Source organism: Durio zibethinus, chromosome 10, assembly GCF_047325235.1.
Source record: "Durio zibethinus cultivar Kanyao isolate XHJ-2024 chromosome 10, ASM4732523v1, whole genome shotgun sequence".
NCBI lineage: Eukaryota > Viridiplantae > Streptophyta > Magnoliopsida > Malvales > Malvaceae > Durio > Durio zibethinus.
In genome coordinates this window covers 7809474-7828165 of record NC_143171.1, presented here as the reverse complement: position 1 = coordinate 7828165, position 18692 = coordinate 7809474, and the positions used below count along the sequence as shown (strand labels likewise).

General features: G+C 29.1%; 2 protein-coding genes across 3 annotated transcripts; both read right to left on the bottom strand.

The window, feature by feature from the left end:
* Positions 1 to 6745: 6745 nt before the first annotated feature.
* On the bottom strand, positions 6746 to 9888 carry LOC111292209 (gamma carbonic anhydrase 1, mitochondrial-like). Its single transcript, XM_022884465.2, has 5 exons — positions 9523 to 9888; positions 9178 to 9321; positions 8108 to 8233; positions 7874 to 8025; positions 6746 to 7311 (listed from the first exon to the last, which is right to left on the bottom strand). Exons 1-5 carry the CDS (start codon positions 9635 to 9637, stop codon positions 7033 to 7035), a joined length of 816 nt encoding a protein of 271 aa, XP_022740200.2. The 5' UTR covers positions 9638 to 9888; the 3' UTR covers positions 6746 to 7032.
* Positions 9889 to 10564: 676 nt separating this feature from the next.
* Positions 10565 to 13066, bottom strand: LOC111292210 (soluble inorganic pyrophosphatase PPA1-like). 2 transcript variants are annotated; one of them, XM_022884468.2, is made up of 9 exons: positions 12864 to 13066; positions 12601 to 12754; positions 12477 to 12505; positions 12301 to 12366; positions 11783 to 11890; positions 11600 to 11665; positions 11182 to 11302; positions 10968 to 11049; positions 10565 to 10825 (listed from the first exon to the last, which is right to left on the bottom strand). In XM_022884468.2, the coding sequence occupies exons 2-9, from the start codon at positions 12731 to 12733 to the stop codon at positions 10783 to 10785; spliced, it is 648 nt and encodes a 215-aa protein (XP_022740203.2). In that variant the 5' UTR covers positions 12734 to 12754; positions 12864 to 13066; the 3' UTR covers positions 10565 to 10782. The 2 variants fall into 2 exon arrangements, with proteins under 2 accessions (XP_022740203.2, XP_022740202.2); XM_022884467.2 differs by having other exon boundaries at positions 12601 to 12757; positions 12864 to 13034.
* Between the last annotated feature and the right edge of the window lie 5626 nt (positions 13067 to 18692).

Here is an 18692-nt window from a genome sequence, read left to right as displayed (position 1 = left end):
TGCTGCCATTTACCACTATTATTTTCGTTGTGCATGGTAGTTTTCCTTTCTTTTCTTTTGTATTATGTGTGATTGTGTTATTGCTTAAAAATTTGTAGCTAGGTTTTCCTTATGATGCTAATTGTGTTATTTCTTTTTTATGTTTTTTTTTTATTATTATTTTAGGGGTTTTGGTAATGCTTGGTAATGGTTGTATGTAAAAGGTTATGGTGATTATGAGAGAACTAAACTGAGTGGATAGTGGTGTAAGGTTGGTAAGGGAATGCAAACAAAGTAGGGTTTAGAATTTTTTTTATGCTTGCTAGAATTTTAGGATTAGATCCATGTTTTAGGTGTGAAAATTTACACTAAACTTATGAAAATATTATCAATTTTGACTCAAAAGTTTCATTATTTTATCTCACAAAAGGCACTTCACTAGTTTTAGGTTTGAACCTCTACTTATATATGGTAATGGATCTTTAGAATATCTCAATGTAGAATTAAGGTGTCACAAACTCCCTCGTTAAAATTTGACATACCTGCCAAATCTAACACAAAATACACACAAAATCACAGAACCAAAATCATATAAAATGTCAAAATTCTAGAGGTGGTTCCCATTATATAGCACTTAGTTTTTTCGTGATTCTAAAGATTACTCTTATAGTGTAACACTTAGTTCTCGTCCGACTGATAATCATTTCGATACCATTTGTGGAGCTCCATACCTAATCTGAAGAGTATTGTTTGTTTTTTAACTTAGAGATTTCATAATTTTGTCTTATAAAAAGTATCTCACAAATTTAGATTTAAGTCTATATTTATATATCATATCATATCCTCAAAATATCTTAATGTGAGATTGTGGTGTCACATAAGGAATGCAAACAGAGTTAAGCTTAGATTTTGGTTTTTGCCAACTCAAATTTTTTTAAAAAATAAGGTTTTTATCTTAATAACATGTAATCAATAAAGTTTTATTTTAAGGATAAGAAGTATATCTTAAAACTAGAATTTTTTTATTGAGAGAAAAGATATAGTGAGTTAGAAAGAGAAAATGATTTTTGATTAAAAGATCACAGGTCGTGAGTTAGAGAGAGAAAGAGAGAAAGATTTTTGGTTGAGAAGGCAAAAGGTTGAAGAAAATAAGAAAAAAAATTGATTATAAAAAGTTTTTTAATGAATCAATTTTCAAGTGTATTTTTGTGCCACATGTTATTTTTTTTTTCAGTTATTATTGTTAAGAACGTCGGAATGATAGTTTTTAAATTCTGTCAAAAAAATCTTTAAAAGGGCATTTAGCTTAGAAAAAAGTAATTTTTCTTGTCGAAATCTTATTTTTTGTAATTTGATTTTTTAGTTTGGTTCACGAAAATATGATTACTATAATTTTTTAAAATATTTTTAACAGTATCAAAAAGTGAAAAAATAAGAGAATAAAAAACTATTATTTCCTTGAGATTTTCTAAGATTTCATAGGGAAAGTAAAAGTTTTTCTTATTTGTCCTCACTTAATTGCTTTTTTAAATTATATAAATAATGTTATTTACCTTAGAAACATAATAATTTTTTTATAAAATATTATGAAAATGATTCTTTCTTAACATACTTCAAACAAAAATCACGTTTTTAACATAATGCTATTAAAATCGTCATAAAAATTATGATCAAAAACACAATTTTGTTGAAAAGATGAAAAAAATTATTTTTCATAATTCAACAAAAATAACATTTTTAAAATAAAAAAACATGATTTTTGTTAAAAATATGAAAAAAAAATTATCTTTCAAAATTTTACAAAAAAAGATGTTTTATAGATAAAAAAACGTAATTTTAGTTGGAAAGACAAAATTTCTAAAATAAAAAACATTGTTTTTATTGTAAACATAAAACAAAATTTTTTTTCAGAATTCAAAAAGATAACATTCTAAGATAGAAAATGTAATTTTTATTAAAAAAACGATGTTTTTAAAATAGAAAACGCAATCATTTTTAAAAATATGAAATATATATATAATTTTCAAAATTTAATAAAGACAATGTTTCTAAGATAAAAATATTATTTTTGTTGAAAAGATGTTTCTAAGATAAGAATATAATTTTTGTTGAAAACATGAAAAATATATTTTTTAAAATTTAATTCAAAATTTAATAAAGACAATGTTTCTAAGATAAAAATGTAATTTTTGTTGAAAATACAACTTTTTTAAGATAAAAAATATATAATATTTGTTGAAAAAATAAAAAAATAAAAAATAAAATATTTTTATTTAATATTATTACATATAAATTTTAAAATATATTTACTTAATATTATTACACGTTGAATAATGCTTATTTGAAATAATTATATAAATTAATTAAATTAAATTTAAAATTTAAAATAAAATATGCAAATTTTAGGATTTAAAAATTTTTTAATAAATGTAACCATAACTTATGACGTCGGTGAATTCAAATTTTGATGATTATTTTTTAGTAATTTATTTGATGTAAGAAGGAACAAAAGTGATTGAGAGGTGGCTAGCAAAGGCTGTACTAAATTAGTTAACAGAAGCTTAGGGCTGCATCCAAATTTGGGAATGAAGTGTGCGTGAAGATGACTTGATGATGTTAAAGAGTACGGACAAAGCCCTACTGTTGTACTGAACATAATTTTTTTTTATGAGATTTTTTACTATTTTGTAATCACTTAACTTTTGATTATTTTAGAGCTGAGGATAAACTCTTTTAATGTTTAATTTTTTTATTCATAAAATTTGAAATCGAAATTTTATTTAAGAAAAATTAAATTTTTTATCTAACTCATAGACAATAATATTCTAAACAAAATTTGATTAGAGGCATAGAGGGATTTTTTTAAAATTTTTTTTATCTGTCAGCTTATTATTGATTCTTTGAGGACTTAGGGATGCATGCATGATAACTTGAAAACTTTTTTGTCTTTATTTTAAATTTAAAATAATTTTAAATTTAAAATAAAAAAGTATTTGATATATTTTATATTAAAAAAATATAATCTTATAATTAGTATATTATAAGTTTCAATGATGATTTATATGTTATTTACTAAAAAAATTATTGACAACAAGAATCAGATTTATACCTCATAAGAAAATTATTTAATTCTTATATATCTCAGTTTTGTAAGTTTTTTTTTTTTTTTTTTTGTTATTGTATCTTGAAAACATATTTTCTTGCATTTCTTAAAACTACTAATAGAATGACACCATGGTTTCTCTTAAATTTTATTATTTTTAATTTCTAGGTGGTTGGGAGTTGAACCCTAAATTCAACAAAAAAAGATATCATAATTTAAATAGCTAAGAAGAAAAAAAAAATGATGTGATGGGGGATTAGTGAGGGTGATATGTGAGGTGCGAAAACAAGAATTTAGGTGAGATCAGCTGAATCTATACTGCAATTGAAAGCCAGCAAACCATTTGGTGGTAGTAACCAAATCTTAATTGTTGATTCAAACATCTTATCCACACAGAACTAATTTTTTTTGTCACAAAAGAGGATTAATATCTTTACAAAAAGAGAAGAGATATGACGAAATCGATCTTACATCTACATAACTTTCAATCGATCTTTTAATTATTAGGTTAAAAAAAAATTCACACAATATTATCTTTGTTTTTAGGTTTTTATGTTATGCTTGATAATTTTAAATAAATATCTGATCCGTTGAAAAAGTATTCAATTCTTAATTTTTGATAATTTAAAAAAAAATCAAAAGTGAACAAATGAGTAAAGTAGAAGGATTGTAGGGATTATAAATCTAAATCCAAGTAGAGGCGAGAGCCTAAGCTAATCATTGGAACCCAAGTAGAAAGAAATATGATTGTGATGCATGAAGATTAGCTGTTACGGAAACCAATCATAAAAGAAAAAAAAAGATTGGGTATGAGCATTAATTTTTTTTCAGAGCCAATGATTTTATCATGGCAAAAAAGAAAGAGTTAGATGGGGGAAACCATCCATAAAAGAGAGTTGATACTAGATGAACATGCACAGTTCCCTGGGAAGGATCTGATAGTGACTGCAGGTTGCAGCATAAAGACAAGAGGTAACTGTCCCCAAGTAATGGCAACTTGAAAAAAGGGTTGTTGGCTTTGGCTGCAACCCTGGTTCCAAGCCGTCCAATTATATTTGAATTTGGCTGACTTGATTTTGACCTTGGGCAAATTTTATAGAGCCATTTTTCATTACCCCCCTGTGGCTTTGGACCACCATAATCAGCATTTTTTTGTTGCATTTGATAGTTTTTTTTTTTCTTCAATGAAATTAACAGTTTTGGAGACATGATTGCCTATAGCCTATATGAACAATGATTTTATATTCCTAGTTAAAGATTTACTGGCATCATTTGCCAAATATTCCCCTCTTCTCAAAAAACAATGAAAAAGATGAAATCTAGTTTCTGGTCATCAGGGGCATCCAAATGCCAACCAGTTTAAACAAGACAGTATCTTCTTTTCATTTCTTTGCTTTGGCTTTTGTCCCCTGTATAGCATGCTACTAGCCAAATATATACTAGTGTTTTCCCTTTCTCATATATAACATAGATTTCTTTTTTCCTTGGTCCAAAGATGCAAAAGAAAATCTGGTTTAAAAAATAAAGTTAAGATTCAAAATGTTTGCAAACTTTTCAAGAATCCCAGCTCCAGCCCTTAAACAGTTCTACCAATGTAAAGACCAAGCAGGTAAGAACAATACCCTCATTCTTCTGCTATGGTGGGTGGTTTTGTCAATTGGTGAATTTGAATTGGTAGATAAAAGTTGAATTATTTGAAATCCCAAGTTGAGGCCCCTTTTATTACTTCAGACCAATTACCAATACCATAAAAGATGGCTAAATTTGGGCCCTCATGTTTGCCACTTTTTGTCAGTTACACTATGCAAATCTAAAAAAAAAAGTCATCATTCTCTTGCATTTAAATTTGTTTTATTTTAATCATGGATTTCTCATAATCAATACACATTACATTATACATAATTAAGTTTAAAAGAGTAAGAAATTGCCGCAACACAATCCCATGAATGCAAATAGATGATAAATGGCTCTGATTCAACCAATAAACCAACTTTTCTCACCGTTCAAATGACAATAACTTGGACCAACTCGATTTTGGTTCAATAATTGTTTCTGCTTTTTCGATAATATTGAAGTTGAAGGTTCAAATTTTACTTATTTCTTTGAACATCATCAAATGTGATTAATTGAAGAATCAAGATTGATTTGGAGGAAGAGTAGTGGTAGACTATATTATACAGATGAAAATTATTATAGAAATCCCATGTTGTATTAAAATAATAAAATGAGAATTGCTTGGTAAAGAAACCAGCAAATGTTTGTCCCACGAAAGAGAGTTGCTGAGTGGCAGAGCATATTCTGATATTGAGCAGATTTTGAAACAAAGTGACATAATAGGAACTGTTCATTGGTCAATGACAAAAAACTACAAGTTTCGCCATTAGATGCGGATTTATTTAGAAAAAAAAATTTTAAAAAAAGAAAAAAAAAAACCCAACAACCACCACCAAATTGTAAGTTTATGGTTCCTATTAGTTTAATTCTACGTTAGCATTAGGATCAATAAGAGGTTTTGTTGGTTGGATGGATGTTAAGAGTTCGGCTAAGCTAGAGTTGGCCATCCATATTCTTTGAGAAGCCTTTTTGGTTTAACAAACATTCTAGATGGGTCACAAGCGATGGCTTTTCTTTTTAATTTTTTTTTAAGTGCAGTTTATTAGTACTTTGATGGCCTTGGGAAAACAAGTTTTTCCTTTTTTTTTTTTAACTTCGGTTTCTACTAAAAGAGCAACAGGTTATCGAATTTTTTTAATAATTGAAATTATTAAATATTGAACTGTATTTTAATTTTAAACACTGTATCAATAAATTATATTATTATTAGCGACAATAATCATCACCTACATGTATTTTAGGTTCATAAATTAAGAAAAGTTGTACTTACAAAGTAGAGAATAGCTGACGACTGGTTTTTATTTTTCTTTAGATAGAAGCAAGCCAAAACCTCTAGGATTTGATGCTTAAGTCAAGTTGTCATTATCCCTCCAATAATTTTGACTTGGGGGTCAAAATAATAGACCAAGCTTTTTCAATTCAGAGAGAATTAATTAAATTTTCACTTGTCAATTAGTAGCAGTAGTACTAATACGTCACTGAATCTACAAGGAATGAGCGTCGCTGATGATTGTTAGATGTTGGAATGAGCTATCGTGAATAGGCCATTATGAACCTCAATTCATCATTACCATTGGCCTTTTGAGAGAAAGGGCAGGCCTGGCTATGATTGAGGGTGAAGCAATTATGAGCCTCGTTAAGAGCCCTCCCTCAAGCAACCCCAAGAGCTCTCAATCTGTCTTCACACGGATTTTCAATTTTGAAACCTTGACCATGCTTCAGGTAGTTTTCTACACGGCCCCAAGTGGGCTGACTCTAGACTCAGCAGTCTTACAGCAAGACCGCATTATTAAAAAATCAGGGCCCCTATTCTATATTCATCAAATGGCATTTAGCGTTCATTTCTCTCGGCCCTTGGGCTAAAGATCAAGGCTGGCTGACGTCTATGCTTGTGACTTTAGTCAGGAGCAAACAAATATTTGTAAAATTTAAGGATCTTGTCAGAAGGGGCATTGGAAATACCAAATAGGATGTTTTTCCTTTTTCTTTTGAAAGAAAGAAAAAGGAAGTTCAAAAGGAATTAAGATTCATTACTAACTTGCAGATTACTTTGAAACAAATATCTGCACAATTTTTATTGCCGCTAAACATAAGCAAAGTAATTGACAACCCAATACAACTACACAAGACCACATTGGATGACTTGCACATCCAGATGTGCTTGAAAATGAAATTCAACTTCTAAAGCCGACAGGATGAAAAGCGTAGCCATAAGAATGTGACCCACCAAAATTATTGGAACTGAAAAGCATCCATTCTCTGTAAATCCTCAGATAACAAAATATCCAGTGACATTGAATCTCAAGAAAAGTAACCTAGAAAGGAATTATCAACTCCTAAGCAGTTTTTGCCACCTTATCAGCAAGAACGTTATCAGGAAGGATAAGCTCAGGAGGCGTCTCACGAACAACCCCGAGCATTGAATCATATTCCTCATCGCGGCGAGCAAATTTCTTACGAAGCACCTTCTCAAACTCAATTTCATCAAAGCTCTTTGCATTTTCTGCTGCATGAACTTGTGCCAAGTTGGAATAATTTAGGGCTGACTGGGAAATGAAGGCCATCTCTTCCTCTGTTAGCTTCCTTAGGAACTTGGCTGGGTTACCTCCCCATACCTGTAATTTCAAAGGACAACATCCATTAACAAATTTAGAACTTCAATTATAAGAGTGCTTTTTGGCTACAAGCTGGATCAATTCGTTCCCCTTGGATTAATCTAAAATTTCAACTCCATGAGGACCATGACCAAAGCAGGTGGTTAATAACCGACTCCAAGGTTTCTTGTCAGAGCTAGGTAATAGCAGGTTTCCTCTCCGTCCAGAACACCTAAAAAATATGTGCCATTCATACTAGCTAATATGAGAAATGCAGGTTAGATCAAGCTTCCATTTGAAAGCTATACAGACTACCACTTATGACTGCAATCTCTAGCTTTTTTCATATGAATCTTATCTATCGATCCATGTTGTCTTCCAATGGAGTACCAACTATTGTATCTATTTCAGTGAGACCAGGTGTGCATATTTAACTAAGAACAAGCATACCTATTCCATATTTCTCTAAACCATAAAACTTTGCACCTCACAAGAACGAATAACAAAGTTAAGAAGTTAAATAGAATCTATAAGATTTCAAGCAAGATGAACACCCAAATGTCAGTTAGAAGTGTCTACAAACCTCTCCGCATGGAATCCTAGTGTTCTGCCTCACAAGAGCTCCAGCAGCAACCATGGCATGCTTCTCAACATAAACTCCATCTAATAGGGCAGCCCCCATACCAACAAATGCTTCATCCTCAACAGTACATCCATGTAAAACAGCACTATGACCTGTCCAGTTTTTATCAGTGATTATATTTTCAAGACAGTAAAACCACAGACAAGGGACTGCTTTTAAGAACAGGTCACTCACCCACGGTAACATTACTTCCAATAATAGTTGGTAAAACCTTCCCACTTAAGTTAGATTTTGCAACGTGAACAAGGGAATTATCTTGGATATTTGTTCCAGACCCAATATTGATGCTATTCACATCACCTGCAGACATCAAAAGTCATATTCAGAAAAGAACAACCTCCATAGACATATAACATGCCACGAGACACAGATGAGAGAAAAAGGAAGGGAGAAAGAGAGCACTTACTCATAAAGTTCAATATGATACAAACTTAGGTCTTTTACATCAACATCATTTTTCAATAGGAGCACCACAAAATGGATGAATCAAAGAGGGGTGATGAATTTTTAAAGTCTCTTATTACTTCAGGAGCTAGATACTATTACCCTATGATAGTCATATTTTTATTTGTAATAAAAGCAACACAATCCAACGTGTAGTGAGTTATAGCTTATGTTACTTTTAATATTAAAATAATGATAAATGAACTTAGCTATTTTGGCCATTAATCATACAGAATATAGTTTCAATACAAGCATTTAACCAACTCCAGCTCCCTCATTCAAAAATTCTTAATTTTGTCCTTACGCCACAAAGATATTACAATTTTAACAAAAGCACTAAAATCATCGAGTCGCACTAACAAATTCCATCGCCATTGATATCTTGTGCTAAAGTACATTCTTTCTTCTAACCACATAGTTGCTTTCACTTATAAAACATCACTGGTGTTCTCAAATGCCATCATGGATCTTGATAGTAAAATGATCCATCTTTGAGACGCGATATGTAATATATGATATTCCTTAAAAAAGAATTTATGATTAAATTCTAAACAGTTTTGCTGCATGCATGCCTGCCACAAAGTAACAAACATCCTTAGCTTCATTTTCCTAAGACTAAGACGGACAATAAGCATGCATTCGGCATCTTGGTTTCAGAAATTAAATTAATCTAAGAACAAGATATGTTCAACTATAAAATCATCTAAACACTAAACTAGAACTAAAACCAGAAGATCACAAAATCTACAACATAAATGGCGTGTACCACTCATAAACTAATCGAAAATTAGAACGCTTACCTCTCAAAACACATCCGTACCAGATAGAAGAACCTCGTCCGACCTGAACATCGCCAATGATAGAAGCACTTGGTGCCACAAAGGCATCTCTATCAACAACAGGAGCTTTGTCGAATATGTTCATCAACGTCCGATGTCTCGACACTGAAACAAACCAAATCCAAACAATTGCTTAAAACAGCTTTACACAATCAAAATATACGGCAAATGCAGTTCCGATTTTAGAACGTAATGTTTATGAAATTATGAATTATAGAATTGCAGCTGAAATGAAGCGTAAATTCGTTGTGAAATCGATCGAATACGAAATTGACTGAGGGGGAGTTAGGGTTTTAGGGTACTCACGTTGTTCTTGGAAGTAGTAATTGCCTTGAAGGCGGCAACCAAGACGATCGAGGGCTTGGCCGGTTTCTCGGATCCAGAATCCAACGGTGTAGATTGCTTTCCCCAATGTTCCCATCTTCTTCTTCTTCTTCAAATTGATGGAGATAATTTTTTTCTTATATTTTAGAAGAAGCTTTGAGGTAAATTTTTTTTTTTTCAGCTGAGAAAGTGAAGCTACGAAACTGGAGAAAAATGTAGAGAGAACTATCTGCGGCGTCCAGGAAGTCAGCGACCATCTCCCCTTTCCATACGGATTCTTTCCCACAGTTTCTCGTTGTGAGTCAATCACCTTCTGCCACCTGTTCCTCTACCTTGGTATGATACGATGCTAAGGCCGTCGTCTTATGGCAAGTTTTTTTCTGTTTCACTATTTTCTTCTTTTCTTTTAATTTGCCCTTCAAGTAAAAGGAAATGATTTTTGCATGAAGGAAAATTAGAAAATGACTTAATAACTAATAATTTATTTTTAAATTTTATTTTACTTCAATTTTAAAATTTTGTATTATAAAAGGAGAGACACCCATTTTTTTAATGAAAAAAGATACTATTTGAATATGAAACATTCTTTTTAAAGGCGAATTATGATGATCATTGAAAATCATTCACTTTTTTCCGGTTCTAAACTTCTCTCAGATAAACGGCCAACCCCCCCAAAAAAAAAAAAAACTTTTGATAATTACGCTGTGATGTGTATAATCTGAATATCATCAAATATGTACTAAAAAGTCAATAGCTACGTGAGTCATTAATAAAATATTAAAATTTTAATTTAATGATGATAATTTTAAATTTCAAAAAAACAAAGAAGAAAATCTAAATAGATAGATATACAGGGCCGAGCAACATTCTTCAATTAAAAGAAACTCATCCAAACACCGTTGCTTATATTTTCCCCTTCCATGATTTATCTATCTTGCATCTTATCTTTGTCTAACACATAAAGAATCAGCCCCAATTCACCCATACATCAATCAGATAAAGAAAATCAAGCGGAAACACAACCTGAAAGTGGAATCTTTCCTTTCCGTGAGTCGTAGATAATGGGATTACATACTATTGAAAAGTTCATCGCATAAGAAGTGCAACATAAAGCACTATCAAAGCATGAGAATTTAGCAAGTTTCACCAAGAGAGGCATGCATCTAGAAGTCTAGCCGCACTAATATTATACCCAATCAGTAAAATTTTACAGCAATTTTCTCCAAACAGTCGCAAAGGCAGTCACTTCCTCAAGCTTTCAACAATGTAAGACGCGTATAGATCCCTGCAACATGAAATTTTCCGGTAAGACAGGAAAAATGATGGATAAATTACCATAAAACTTGTTCTTAGGTTAGAGAACAGCTCTAACAAGATACAAAATCAAAATCAGAATGCAAAATATTGCTGATCTCAAACAAACTCACATGGAATACTTGATGGCTTCAATGGCAGTCTCAGCTGGCAAAAAGTCTTCTACATCAACCTTCTTGTTCTCATTCTTTTTGTCTGTTATTCAACATTAGTGAAGGATATACTAGTGAAAGAATTGACGTTATGACTGTCGCATTGCCACAAGAAAAACAACAACAGCGATTCAAATTACTAACAAGCAAAATATAAGTATGCATGAGCGGATACAGTCCTCAAAGAAGCGGCGGATTTCAGCCAGGCGATGAGGAGGAAGCTGTTTGATGTCTGTGTAATGACGGAACTCAGGATCATCAGCACATACAGCAATAATCTTGTCATCCTTCTCACCCTGCAAAGGCCATCTCAACATTGAATGTCTGACAGGAAAAGGAACAATGGAGGAAGGATTGGAACTTGTTGAAAGATCATAATTAGAAATCTAACACACAGAAGATTTATGGTTTCAAACAAATAGTAACCCAACATCAGAGAATGCTTAATTCAATTACATGCTTAGATAGTTGGAGTACTTCCACTCTTGTGTTTCTCAACACTCAACAGCTACAAATGCATTTAGATATCCTATTCAAGTAAAATGATATAAGCCATGACTACAGAAATAAGCCGAGAAGAGGGGGCTTTTTACCTGATCAATCATGGGCATTAACCCAATAGCACGAGCACGAAGAAAAGAACCAGGTAACACAGGCTCCTACCAAGTACCAAATATACATCAAAGAATCAATTAATTAGTTCAGCTGAAAACCAATTAGCCTGACATTTTTTCCATTGAGTAAGTCCATGAATCAAACAGAGTAACAGACACTACCTGCATCAGTATCAGGACATCCATAGGATCACTATCTTCGCAAATAGTCCTTGGTATGAAACCATAGTTGTGCGGGTAAACAACCGATGAGTACAGAATACGATCAACCTAATTTTCAAGAGAATAATTTGTTATTTTCTTCTTTAAAAGAAATAAAGTACCTAATATATTTTCATTAGGAAAAGGCCATCATCTTAACAAAGTCAAAAGGGTCTAAACAAGTAAGGATAGTTGATAGAGCCATGATATATAATTTTGATTGCAGCACAAAAATAGGACATTTTGACTTACTAGTTACAAAAAGATATATAAGTACATAAAAGAATCCATATATCAGTTAGTTCCAAAGAAGCTAGCAACTGATTTAAGAAGAACATTGAATAACTTGACCAGCTCTTTCTCAAATTTTATTAAAAACTATCTACTTAAAAATAAAAAATAATAAAAAAAGCAATCCAATGATAAAATGTTCAATTAGTTTTGATTTTTAAAGGAAGAAAAGAGGAGGAAAGTTTTACTTTTATAAGACCAGTGGGCTTGTCGAGCTCGTACTTAACCTTGCTACCTTTGCCAATTTCAACAACCTTCAACAAAAAAAAAAAAAAAAAATCAAAATTCATTTCTACAAAGATTTTCAAAACCAGAACTTAAATTTTAATAACAGCAAATTAAAATTTGAAAAAACAAAACGTACACAGTTAAAAACTGTTGGAGCACCAGGTCCTGCGTCAATATATAAAGCATAGTTGAAATAGGAATCAGCTAAGGAGTTTACTATGAACAAGTGAAATTATTATTAATACGAAGGAAAATTATACCGATCTCCAAGTCATGCCAAGGATGACCAGCAACGGATCTTCGAGTCATCGAAGAAAGGATTCTTTCATTGAGGACAACGTGAGGGAATCCAGCGCTCCTCCTGCTTGTTGGTTCTCCACCATAGTTTGCCATGTTTCTTTCGATACTCAAAAACTTCTTTATCAAACCAAAAACAAAACCAAAAATATTCAAAATCATCGCACAATAATGATGAACAAAATATCAAAATCAACGGATTCACAGTTCAAAAACTGATACTTACAGAAAATGAGAGAATCTGAGAGGACAAATAATTTGTGAAAATGTTTTTTTGATTCCTTTGAGTGAAAGGCTCTTTTATACGGAAGGTGATAGAAGAAGAAAGTGCTGTTACTTTTTCTCTCTCTCCTCGGGCATCGTTCAGCGGTCGGTCCACGCTGAGTACGGAAGGTTGAATGGCAAAAAAGGTCGAAATTGGACGGCTGTAGATGCAGAGATGTGTCAGAGGGTTTTTTTTTTTTTAAGACTGCATCAAGTTTTTTATTTCAAATTCGTTAAGTTTTAAATTAAAATTAAAAATTAAAAAATTTTATTATATAGATTAAGGGTATAAAATTAAAAATAAATTTAATAAATTTTGATGTATATTTTTAAATAAATATTTTTAATAAAAATATTAATAAAATTTTTATCATTAAATAATATCAATGAAAATTAAATTATAATAATATACTTAATAATTTTTTTACATAGTATTAAATTTTATCCATTTAAATTTTTTATTAAATTTTTATTAAATTATTTTTTGAAAAAATTTTACAAAATTTACTTAAAACACTTAACGAAATTTTTTTTATTCTCTTGAAAATTAGGAGTTGATTTAGGTGCAGACGAATCGTGGAGTTACACGTGAACAAAGTGGGTGATAGTATTGTTTGTTGTGTCGTGTGTTATATCTAGGGTATAAATGATATATTAATACTCACAAATTATTCGGGTTCGATTCGAAGAAAATTTGAATTTGTTATTATCGAGTTAAGCTTGAGCTTGAGTAGCTCGCGAGCTTAATCGAATTTTTATATTTAAATATATTTTTATTATTTTAATTAATAAAATATTTCGAATTTGAGTTCGAGTATAAATAATCGAATTTTTATCGAATATATGAATCGAGCTTATTTTTATATATTAATCGAACGAGCTCGAATAGCTCGAATTCAATCACAAATCGAGCTCGAGCTTGAAAAATAAAACTCGATCGAGTTCGAATCGAGTATCGAATTCAAAGTTGTAAGTCGAGCTTAAGCTCGGGCTTCTCACTGTATCGACTCGACTCGACTTAATTACACCCCAATGAAGTTTTTAAAATGTTAATGATGATGATATAAATTTGTCCACGTGGATTTATTAATATTCGATATTTTGGCTGAAATTTGTTTTTGTAAATTTGATATTCCTAGGACAAGAATAATTGTTATCATCAAAAGTAAATAGGTGAATTAGAAGTATATATAATCATTCAATTGTTTTGTAGAACAACGTAGTCATTACAAGTTTAATTCGAATTATAGTTGATGCATTACTAGGATCAGAGTAAAAAAAATTAGAATTGCTCATTATTAAGCATCATATTAAAAAACAGCTAACCTTAAGCTTAATCTCTTTATAGGAGAATCTTTGAGATAGTATTTATTTTATGGTTAAAATATTAAAAAATTCCAAAATTATTTTTTAAAATAAGTTAATATTTTTATTATACTTAAATAAATGTTTATTTTTTATTTGTATTTAAATAAATTTTTATTCCAAATAAAAGATTGATTTAAATTAATGACTTATTTAAATATAAATTAAAATTTTAGTTAAGTGTAAATTAAAGTTTAAGAATGTATTTAAATATAATAAAAATATGAAAATTTATCTAAATAAAATAATAAAATTTAAGAATTTTTTATTATTTTAACTTTATTTTATTCTCAAATTGTATTCATAAAAATTGATTTTTGATTGAAAAAAACACAAAAATTTTCCTCTTAAATTGACTAATGGTAATGGATTTGTTTACGAGTTGAACTACTTGCTAAGCTTGCCCGGAACGAGCTTTAGATATAAATTTTAAATTTGAATTGAGCTTGATAAATATTTGTTGAACATATTTTATTATTAAATATTTATTTTTTAAAAAATATATAAAAATATTTTTAATATTTTTATAAACATATGATTTGATCTAAGTTCGGATTAATTGGATCTGGCTCAAATGAACAAGATAGACCCACATTTTTTTATTTTATTTTATTTTTATTTATTATTATTATTAGCATTATTATTATTTTTTTTTGTTTATTATTTATTTTATTTATTTATTTTTATTATTATCATTAGTTATTTTATTATATTATTATTTATTTATTTTATCTTTTTTTCTTGATTAATTGGAGATAATAATTAAAATGGAAATAGATTTTCTGCCGTAAATAAGGGCAGTAGAGAATCATGGTTGGATTAAATCATGTATTGGATAAATTCAACGAGTAAAAATCTAATCAGAAAGGAAATCTGGATTGGTTAGAGACTCTGAGATTGAATTCTTATAAATACACACAGATCAGAAACACAAAGGGGATGACATAAAAACAGAGATGAATCAAAAAGCTGAAAAACAAAAGGTAGAGTCTAGAAATATTCTAAAAGTGGTTAGAAGCAATTTAGAAATTTTAAGAAATTTTGGAGAAAATTTGGCGTTTTTTTTCTGAAAAATTTCTAGAAATTTTTCAGAATCTGACGAAATTTTTTTGCAAGATTTAAGTTTTTCAACGAGTATTTCTGCCAACTTTGAAGTTTTCGACGGGTTTTTCAGATTCCTACAAAACTTCAACCGAAATCTGAGTTCTGTTTAGAAAGAAGAGAGAGAAAAAAAAAAGAAGAAAGAGAGAGGGTGAGGAAGTAATATGTTGAAAGGCTGAGTTCAGAGCCTTTTATACCTTGCTAAAATGATGCCGTTTTGGCACTAAAAATCTCAGAGGATCTGCGCGTTTTTGTTTGGTTCAACCCGACCCGATCGCAACTCGATTTGCTGACCTGCGTTCCAACCAACCATTCGATCATAACCGAGCCGATTACCCCGAGTCGCGTTTTGAGCCGTGATTTTTGTCTTGAGTCGAGTCGTTTCCTAGTCTGAGCCAAGCCGTTTCAGATTTTTTTGGTATTTTCTCATTTATTTTATTTAAGCATTTTATTTATTTATTTATTTTTAATTTTTTTTTATTAAATTAAAATAATAAAAAATAAATATTTGGAAATAAATATTAATTATCCAATAATAAAATTTATAAAAATTTCAAATGGTAAATTTTTATAAAATTTTTAGGTGAGAAATTTGGTCTAAATTTATCCCAAATGATAAAATAATTTAGATAAAATTTCAATAACAATAATTAATATTTATTTTCAAACCAAAAAAATTTAAAACATAAAAGCATAAAAATATAAAAATTTTTGGAATTAAATACAAATTACCCAAGGATGAGATTTTTAGAAATTTCGAATGGTAAATTCTTAAGAAATCTCTGAATGAGAAATTTACTCTAAATTTGATCCAAATGGTGGAATGATTTAAATAAAATTTCAATACAAGTAATTGTATTTTTTTTTAAATAAAGATTTGGATTGAAAATATTTGATAATTATCTAAGGATGAAATTCTTAAAAATTTCAAATGGTAAATTTATAAGAAATCTCTAAGTGAGAAATCTTCTCTAAATTTAGCATAGATTATGGAATAATTTAGATGAAAATTTTCAATAAAAGCAATTGTCATATTATTTTCTTTCTAAATAAAAAAATAAAAAGAATTTCTAAATAGGCCCAAATGGTGAAAAATTTTAGAAATTCAAAAAGAAAAAATATTTTTAATTTAGCTCAAATGGTGGAATAATTAGATATATTTTCGACTAATAATAATTAAACTTTTTTTTTTGACGAAAGAGCCTCTTCAAAGAAATTAATGAAATTCTTGAATACTCTTAAGGTGATGAAATATTTTTTAAAGAGTTCTACTAGATTGATGAAAAATCTTAAAAATTGTTTCCAATATTTAACTTAAAATTTGAAACCATTAGACTCAATACCTTAAGATAAATTCGAAATAATATGATACCATCTTTTGGATGGACATGTGAGGATGCTATAACATTTCTCATATATAACCGACTCTCGAACTCTGATCTGGTTAATAGACCCGAACCTATTCTTTTAGAGACCCTTAAGCTTAGGTGTTCCTTAAAATGATAGATTCTTTAGGTGATCAATCACACATAGTAAAAAAGATTGATGTCGACTCCATTCATTTGATAAATCTAGCTATAGATTTTTGAATCTATATGTTATGACAATTTTAATAATAATTTAAATTAAAATTGACCTAAATTATCGGATCAAATCTAACATTTAGCAAGCATTTTGAGTTATATTAACCAGACCGAACCCATTTCATAAACACCTCATTACAGTTTTAGGTATAATTAATAGCAATTTTTGTTTTCATTGGTTGAGATAACAAATTAGTATTGGATTGATTGAATTGTATTTGTTATTTTTATTCTTCAACCATATACATTACAATTTTTTTTTTAAACATCTCATTGCAGTTCGCCGAACAATAAAAAATAATAATAATAATAATAATAAAAAACAAGATTTTCACTCATTATCTTATCCTCTTTAAGTCACCAATGCTCATGCGATTGTCTTTCTTTTCTTGGACCTTAGATGTGAGTGGCTACCAGAATTCTAAGATTATTGGGAATATTCTCTGCAATTGAGTAGATAAAAAATGATGGGTTATCATCCAGTGGGCAAAAATCTTTTTAAACCTTTGAAGATTTGATTCATTTTGGCAAGTTGATCCTGCTACGATCCCTCGTGAGGAAAATCACAATCACTCATTCACAATTACAAAGCCAAAAACGCCCAATTCGAACCTTGTAGGAAAATCAACTCTGTAGACATCACAATCCAATTTTGTTCAGAAAAACTTAGGATGCTTATTATGTAAAGATCGTGATCATAGTTGATATTCAAGGTTTCCGACATTGCAAGATAATTAATTAATTTTGTTATTAAATGAAAATCATAGTTCGAAAACAGATTAAAAAATTATAAGAATTTAAAATTTGAATTTCAGATCTATTTGATATTATATTTTAAAAATGATTATATAAATCAATTAGGTTAAAATTTTGAGTGATAAAAGTGAAAAAAAAATAAAAAAAAACTAAAAACCAATTCAAATTGATCAATTTGAATTGATTTTTTTTATTGGGTTTGGTTTAAATTAAATATTAAATGTTTTTATTAAGTTCGGATCAATGTGAAAAAGCTGAAAATATTTGAACCTAATCGAATTATATATTTTTATTAATTTATATATATTTAAATTTTTATAAAATAAAAATAATTATATATGTCCAAATTTAATTAAATATATTAAAATAATATAAAAAATTTAAAATTTAAAATCAATGAATTGGATTAAATAAATAAAATTCGGTTCAAATCAGATTTTGAAAATCCATAACATAATGTAATATCTAAAAAATTTGAATCAATTCCAATTTAATCCAAATTATTATCTCTCTTAGCAATTTGATAATTAATTATTTTCGTTGTAATATATGTTGATATATATATTTTACGTTAAATAATAGATATAAATTTTGTTAAGAGTTAATATTTGAGGTGTAAATTTTTAATTTTATAAATGATATTAAAATTTTGACACATGTTTTATTTTTATTTTTTATTTATTTTTTTTATTTTTTAAATATATTCTAAATGATATATGCCTTTCTCTTATTCTTGTTTATGAAACAAAAATTTTTTTAAAAGACATGTGACACATGTTAGTGTATATTTGATAAATTTTTTTGGATTAAATACATATTTGACCTACAAACTTTCAAAATTTGATCACATTGGTATCTAAATTTTTTTTTTTGTTACATTGGTACATAAAGTTTAATTCCGTAAATCAGTTTACCCCAAAAATTAATTTCGTTAGAAAAAACTTGACGTTTTTAAATGACTAATCAAATAACACCAACTGTCAACA

Excerpts from the sequence above, each read along its gene's own strand:
- LOC111292209 (XM_022884465.2), bottom strand. The coding sequence starts at position 9,637 with ATGGGAACATTGGGGAAAGCAATCTACACCGTTGGATTCTGGATCCGA. Across the intron at positions 8,026-8,107 it reads TGGAAGTAATGTTACCGTGG|GTCATAGTGCTGTTTTACAT; the intron begins GTGAGTGACCTG and ends AAAACTGGACAG. Across the intron at positions 7,312-7,873 it reads CTAGGATTCCATGCGGAGAG|GTATGGGGAGGTAACCCAGC; the intron begins GTTTGTAGACAC and ends TTGAAATTACAG.
- LOC111292210 (XM_022884468.2), bottom strand. The coding sequence starts at position 12,733 with ATGGCAAACTATGGTGGAGAACCAACAAGCAGGAGGAGCGCTGGATTC. Across the intron at positions 12,506-12,600 it reads TTGGCATGACTTGGAGATCG|GACCTGGTGCTCCAACAGTT; the intron begins GTATAATTTTCC and ends ATATTGACGCAG. Across the intron at positions 12,367-12,476 it reads CTCCAACAGTTTTTAACTGT|GTTGTTGAAATTGGCAAAGG; the intron begins GTACGTTTTGTT and ends TTTTTGTTGAAG.